We start from the raw sequence: 7,453 nt of genomic DNA on the forward strand, positions 1-7,453 counted from the left end.
GGCGTAGTTGCTTTTTTCAGAGAGCCGGGGGAGGAAAAGAAAGTTTTGCAACACTACACGACACAACACGCTAATTAGGGTTTGGAATTTTTTTTTTTCCACGAGGTGATTTCTATTTGGTTTTTTCTAACTTGCCTTGGGAAAGAGGTGGGTAAACTACCCATCTTGACGTGGCATCACTATAACATGGACAACTGTAATCTACACCAAAAAATGGATTAGGAGATGGGTTTGATATATTGACCCGGTATACTTTTGTTATTAGCAGATTGACCCATTAATTAACTAAAAAAAAAAAAACATTCCAGATTATTTTCTAATGCTTTCTTCTTCTACCTTTTCTTTCAATTTTTCAACCCAACCATTACTTCCTTCAATCCATTCGTAATTTAGGAAAAAATTGATTCATCAACATCAAATTCATCCATCGTATTTACTCTCCACTCATACCGTTTGTTCTCTCTCATCTTTGGGGAAAATGCCCTAAGAAACTCATCTCTGTCACGAAACTCCATAATCTCTCACGGTTCCATAATCTCAACTTATTCCTCGCGGATTTGAAAGTAAGTAAGTTTTCTTGTTTTAATTGCTATTTAAATGGTTCAAATTGTTTTGTTTGATTTGGGGGTTTAGGGTTCTCCATGTTTTAATGAAGGAAAAAGCTATTTAAAGCGAAAACTTTCTTCACGATTGTACAGCGACATGTATTGTAGTCTTTTCTAATTTGTATTCACCCACTCATTTATTGCTACAACCACTTTTGTATTGTGCCATATAAACATCCAACGGTGAGAGTGCAGTCGCTAGAATTTCATGAAATTGCTTTCTATGGTCATATTTACCACCATACATTCATATGGAGCATCTGAGAAGTACTGTTGTGTTGGTTTTGTGAACCAGTTTATGTCCTTTTTAGTTCTTATGAAAGAATCACTTCAATTTCTTGTAGGGACCATCTAGAATGTGTGGGTTTGTTCTGAATGTTTATCTGATTGAGATGTTTAGGTGAAGAAACCCCATGCTACTTCCTACTTCAATGAGATTTCTGTACCTAAACAGATCACATTGATACAGGAAGTAGTCCGGGATAGGCAATGTGCTTTTGCTTGTCCTTTTGATTAGAGATACATTAGATACAGTAATTGGATATTGGTTTTATAAAGTTATTTTCTTTTTCAAAGGAAAATAGATGAACCCTTTGAGCAGCTAGTTGAAGTTGGCCATGTATTGAAGCTAGTTTTACCATGGAAGTTGCCTACTGTTTCTTATGTTCTGATAACAATTCTGTTGATGTGAAATGTCACATGTGTGTTTCTTCATTCTTGATACCATTGTTTGATTGATTTTCTTTGTTTTCTGCATGGTTTGATTTTACACCTGAATGTGCTTCAAAGTGTTATTAGTTACACACTTGAAGAATATCAGATGATTAAACGTAGAGTATAGATATCAAGACATAAACATCTTCAAAGTCTTAAACGCATAAATAGGTCTGATTCAAAGGTACCAGGTTCGGCGTGTACATTGAACAACTTAATGTTGTTGTGCACCGTGTTGTCAAATATCAGCTCTATTGCACTATATTGTAGTGAAATTTGAACAAATTGCTAAGTGTTGGTTAAATAGTTGCTATAGCGGCAGCACTATAGTATGGCAGCATAGCAGAATTTGAATAGACAGCTATTTTTTCGCAATTCACTTTTGACAGCACTGCTCAAATTCCTATATCTTCCAATAACTCTTTGTTTCTGCTCAAAATCTTTGTATAATTGTTTTTTACATGTTCGAATGCATTTCAGAATTATGAATTTTCACTCTAGAATTAATTTTAATTTGAAGCTAAGATTTGTAGTGTTTGCTCCAGACATGATTTTTACAGTTATATTTATTGTTCAACTCACTATGTGAATTTACTTGTATTAAAATTTCCTCTAGTTTGGGGTAGAATACATATAGTTTGAGGCAAAAGACATCTAAGACTAGGTGTCTTAGTGAAATTCGTAATCAGGTAAATTATAGTGAAAAGTCCTTCGAGTGTGAAGAGACTAGAACTAGCTCCAGATTGTGGTGTGAATTAGGATAAATCTCCTTTGTCCTTTTCCCTAAGTAGGATGGTAAAATCATCGTTGTCTCTTTTATGAATGATGTTGGGATCCTTGGGATAGTTTCACAACTTGATTGGTTCCACAGATTGATTCTATTGCTGGTTTGAAGTGGAAACTCTCTGGTTCATTTGTTGTTCCATGACTTGTGTTGCTACTCTTTGCCAACGCTGCACGCCTGTTTTTAGGTTGTAATCTGCGGCTTTGTTGTATGGAAAGTGATTCGGTGGCCGTTTCTGTCTAGGATTTTATTGTCGGAGCTGCAATTTTGTGCATATTTTCTGTGGTTTTCTGGTTTTTTTGGTGGCTGCTGCAGTTGGTTTCCTTCAGCTTTGGCCTTCGTTTTCTTCAGTTTTAGTGCATGATTTGTGTTCTAATTTCGACCAATTGCCCAGATAGTTTTATGAGGAATAGATAAAGAGGGATGAAAAGAATAGCTAACAATAAGAGGAACTTTTCAGTACTGTCCTATGAAACACGAAACACAGATACAAACATGAACACCGTATACGACACAGACGCTGACACACCGACACCGCTAATAATTTGAAAAAATTACATAATTCAGTGTAACTATATGTGTCAGTGTGGTGTCGGTGTTGGACACAACACATGTCTAACACCAGAGCACGGATAGTCCAAGGAGTGTCCGTGCTTCATAGGTATATTGTTTGCTCTATCATTTTATATTGTTAGTGTCTTACGATGCTTCTGATGTTCAGAATACTAGGTATTTATGTGTTTGTTTATACAGGAATAATTTTTTATTTATTGGTCAGGGACATGTATTGCATGTGTCGATGACATGCTATTTTAATTTATTCCTGTAATTGAACCAATTAATTATTAATACAGCACAACATGTTATTGAATCTTCTGATAAGTTGTTTAAAAAGGTCTAATTTTGCATTGGAATGTAATTGATGCTATATTACCCCTTCTATGGTGGTTGAGTTATTAAATTTTGTTCTCTTGCTGTATATGTTTTTTTTTTTTTTTTTTTTTTTTTTTACTTTCAGCAAACTATCAATTTCCTTTTAATCAATTTATTGTCTTGTTCTCATGCTGAGATTTTACCAATTTGATTGTGGGTCATCTGGGTGATAATGTTATTTAAGGCTCTGTTTGGGACAATTGTTTTGGAACATTTCCTGGTTTAAATTAGTGGATGAACAACTGAACAACAGATATATTTCTGGATATATAGCAGTCTGTGCCCTGTGAGGTGTGAGAAGGAGTGTCCGTGCTTCATAGGTATTTTCACTTGTCAGCCACAACCATTCTTTTATATAGAATGTTAGGGTAGAAAGGAGTAATTCATTTCTGTAACAGTCCCACAATTAATCAAAATATACCCGTTGAAATTTGGCTAATAAAGTGGGGTTGAAGTTACAAATTGATTTGACAATAGTAAATCAATAGCAATGAATCATGGATGTTGACAAAATCTGACCAATTAAGAGGAAATTAAGGCATATATTAAATAAGAAAGAAATAATGTTATTTTTCTACCAAATAGTGATTAGCTGCCTAGTGGTAGATAGATTAATCTTTTTGCCCAAAATAAGCTTTACTCCACCACTTTGACAAGTGCTTGAACAAGTGTTTTCAGAAATCAATCATGTTTGATGAGAGTCACTTTGGCTGGATTAATTTCCCACCACTTCGAACTAACATTAGTGTCATGTATATGTATATTTTTGTTGAGGACGCTTCATTTTGAGATAATGTGAGAGTCCAGTTATAACATGTAAACGACTATTTAATGAATAAATTAAACAATAAGCTTGTTGAACATATTATACTAGTATATGTGTATGATCATTTTAATTTTTTTCTTCCAGTAGTTCAATGAAGTTTTAAATTATTGAACATATTACTATCTCTTATTTCAGGTAAATTTAATTTAAAATGTCAACCTATAGTGAAGCAACTCAGCGTCTCGATAATGATAGTGTAGAGGTAGAATTCAGTAGTGATAATGGTTTTGGTAATGATGGAGATAGAAAGACGGAGAATTGCAATGGTCAGAAAAGTTTAAGTGAAATTACAAATGATGATATAAAAGCTATGGAGTTTAGCACAGAGGAAGAAGCTATACAATTTTACAAAGCCTATGCCCGTTTCCATGGGTTTGTTGTAAGGAAGGATGATGTGGTAAAGGATCACGAGGGAAAAATTGTTGCGCGGCGATTACTTTGCAATAAAGAGGGAAATAGTGAAACTAAAAATAAGAAGAATGAAGATAGTAATAGGCAAACCATGCGAACTGGATGTCATGCTAGACTTCGAGTAGCCTATGATTTCATTGAGAAGATTTGGAAAGTTACTAATTTTGAGCCCAATCACAACCATGAACCAAGTCCTCCAAATCTTGTTCATTTGATTCCGAATTATAGGAAATTGAGTGAATCAGATAAACAGATTGTCAGTGGTTTGCATTCTCAAGGTGTAAGAATCTGTCATATACTAGGTTTCCTAATGGGCCAAAAAGGAGGGCATGAAAATCTTGGATTTATCAAAAAGGATCTATACAACTACACTGATCATCAAGGAAGGGTTAGAATTGAAGGTGGGGATACTTTTGCTACTTTGAGTTATTTTCAGGGTAAAGCTGATAATGATTCGACCTTTTTTTCAGAGTTTACCTTTACAGATGATGGCCGGTTAGAAAATATATTTTGGGCAGATTCTGCAAGCAGGCTTGATTATGAATGTTTTGGCGATGTGGTTCTCTTTGACGCCACTTATAAAAAGAACAGGTATAACAAGCCGCTTGTAATTTTTACAGGATACAACCACCATGGTGAAACGACCATTTTTGCATGTGCTTTAATTTCTGATGAAAAAATAGAGACATATAAGTGGGTGTTAAATATGTTTTCAAAGGCCATGTACGAAAAACATCCAAAAGCGATTGTTACTGATGGAGATAAATCAATGAGGAAAGCTATTAGAGTTGTATTTCCAAATTCAAGGCATCGCCTTTGTTCATGGCATCTACATCAAAATGCTCGTGTGCATGTAAAAGATCCCAAATTCTTAGAAGAGTTCAACAAACTCATATATTCTAATTACACACCTGAACAATTTGAGTCTGAGTGGAAGAGGGTTGTTGACAGTTATGGTGTACCAAAGAATAAGTGGGTGATTAAAACATATAAATTGAAGCGAATGTGGGCAAGTTCATACATGCGAGACCATTTTGTGTGTGGAGTCAGAACAACCTCGATATGTGAAGGTGTGAATTCATTTATCAGGAAGTATGTTCAAAACAAAAATAGCCTTGTTGATTTTCTGCATAATTTTGAAAGAGCTGTCAAAGACTACAGAAATAATGAATTATTAGCTGATTTCAAATCATTATATTATAAACCTGTGTTGACAACTTCCTTGCCTGGATTTGAGCGTGAAGCTTCAGAAATATTCACTTTTAAAAAGTTCCTAGAAGTCAAAAAGGCGATAAAGGATGTTGCTGCAGAATCTGTCACTCACCATGCTGAGGTTGGAAATAGTGTAATTTTTAGGGTTAACGTTTACCGCAAAGATGCAGTTTTTTGGGTTCATTTTGACACGGAGCATAATAAATTTATATGTGATTGTAGACGATTTGAACGCGAAAGACTTCCATGTTCCCACATTATTTCTGTCATGAAGTATGAGAACATGGATGCTTTCCCAGAAAGTCTAATTTGCAAAAGATGGTCAAAAACAGCAAAGAAGAATCACATCTCATCATTTGCCTCCAAAGAAGGTCATAATGAGGAAAAAATGATCATGTTCCGCCGATGGGCACTTACCGCTGCATTCAATAGGCTTTGTGAGGCGTCTTGTAACAATGGCATTGATTATGAGGAAGCTTTGGAAGGGATTAATAGTTTGTGTGACAAGATAAATGTACGTCGTGAGGGAAATGTCAATAAATCTGTTGTTGGAGATCCAGATAATGCTAAACCCAAAGGAGCCCCTAAAATGAAAAAATCATACATAAATAGGAGACACGTGAAAGAAAGACGTTGTTCTCGTTGTAAAAGGCATGGTCACACAATCCGAAGGTGTCCAATACTTGCTGGAATTGATGTCACATTTGTAGATGAGGAGGAGAATGAGAAGGATAAAGAAGAAGATGAGAATGAGGAGGAGGAGGAGAAGGATAAAGAAGAAGATGAGAATGAGAAAGAGGACGAGAAGGAATACGAGGAGGACGAAGATGCAGAGGAGGAGGAGGAGGAGGAGGAGGTGGTGGAGGAGGAGGAAGATGATACACATGTTGAATCTGAATATGAATCAAATCGTTTAAATGTAAGTTTAAGATACTATATACACATGTTTTCCATCTTGTGATGAATTTGCTGTTGATGTTCATACTTTATTTCTTTTATGTCCAGGTGTCTATAAGCCACGACATGAATGATGAAACCCATTCTATGTCAGTACCAAATGGTAGACATGATGTTGATAATATCTTTGGTATTAAACGTAAGAGAGATGGTGACAAAGCCGATTTTTCAACACAAGACTCTGCGGCGAATACCAGAACAACAAATATAGACATTAAAAAGACTGATGCTTCTGTGACTCCAAATATTACAGTTAACATTGAAAACGTAATTACTTATTTGTATTACATTGCTAAATATCGTTTTGATTTGAAATTTTATAATATGTTATCTTAATTAATTTAATTATTATGTTTTGATTGTTGTAGAATGGTATTCCACATGGATTCGCAAGATGGAACCATGGTGTCGGGTATGTTGGTAACTCTTTTCATGTGTACGGTGGGATTCCAAATGTGGGTGGATTAACTTCTTCACAATTCCCTCCGGCAAACATCCTTCCATCACATTATAACAACATTCCTTTGTATCCTGGAACAAATAGTGTATGTTATACCAATTTTTTAAAACTTATTGATTGTGTTTATTTTGTTGTATTTTTATTTTCTTCTGATTGTTTCATTTATGTACGACAGTTTATGAGCGTGTTGAAGGACATGGAGAGTTTAGCAAAACATCAAAATAGATATCAAAATTAAGAAACATTATCATATGTTGTTATTGTTTGTAAGTGCTCTTTTTGAATTTGTGTTTTCTGAGTTTGAATTAATTATTGTGTTGTAAGTGCTTATTTAATATTTCCTAGTTTGTTATTCGACAGGTCGAAGTAAAATTGGAGTGGTTCTTTACTTTCACATGAATTGATAGTTGATTTGCATTAGGGAGTTAAATTGGTAATTGGCAAACCAACTATGGTGGCGTTCTAGCATATCTTTATCAGATTGTGATTTAGCATGACTGAGATTTCCTGCTTTAAAGTTTAGATTGGATTGCAGTTAGTTTTTTTGTAAG

At 34.9% G+C, this 7,453-nt stretch overlaps 1 protein-coding gene across 1 annotated transcript; it reads left to right on the forward strand.

Moving 5' to 3' along the window:
* The first annotated feature begins 4,013 nt into the window (after positions 1-4,013).
* On the forward strand, positions 4,014-7,140 carry LOC120578119 (protein FAR1-RELATED SEQUENCE 5-like). Its single transcript, XM_039830270.1, has 5 exons — positions 4,014-6,191; positions 6,255-6,404; positions 6,491-6,709; positions 6,811-6,987; positions 7,078-7,140. Exons 1-5 carry the CDS (start codon positions 4,014-4,016, stop codon positions 7,138-7,140), a joined length of 2,787 nt encoding a protein of 928 aa, XP_039686204.1.
* The last annotated feature ends 313 nt before the right edge of the window (positions 7,141-7,453 follow it).

This window comes from Medicago truncatula, chromosome 1, assembly GCF_003473485.1.
Source record: "Medicago truncatula cultivar Jemalong A17 chromosome 1, MtrunA17r5.0-ANR, whole genome shotgun sequence".
NCBI lineage: Eukaryota > Viridiplantae > Streptophyta > Magnoliopsida > Fabales > Fabaceae > Medicago > Medicago truncatula.

Coding starts and splice junctions, on each gene's coding strand:
- LOC120578119 (XM_039830270.1), top strand. CDS start 4,014: ATGTCAACCTATAGTGAAGCAACTCAGCGTCTCGATAATGATAGTGTA. Junction 6,192..6,254: donor CTGGAATTGATGTCACATTT/GTAGATGAGGAG, acceptor GAGGAGGAGAAG/GATAAAGAAGAAGATGAGAA. Junction 6,988..7,077: donor TGTATCCTGGAACAAATAGT/GTATGTTATACC, acceptor TATGTACGACAG/TTTATGAGCGTGTTGAAGGA.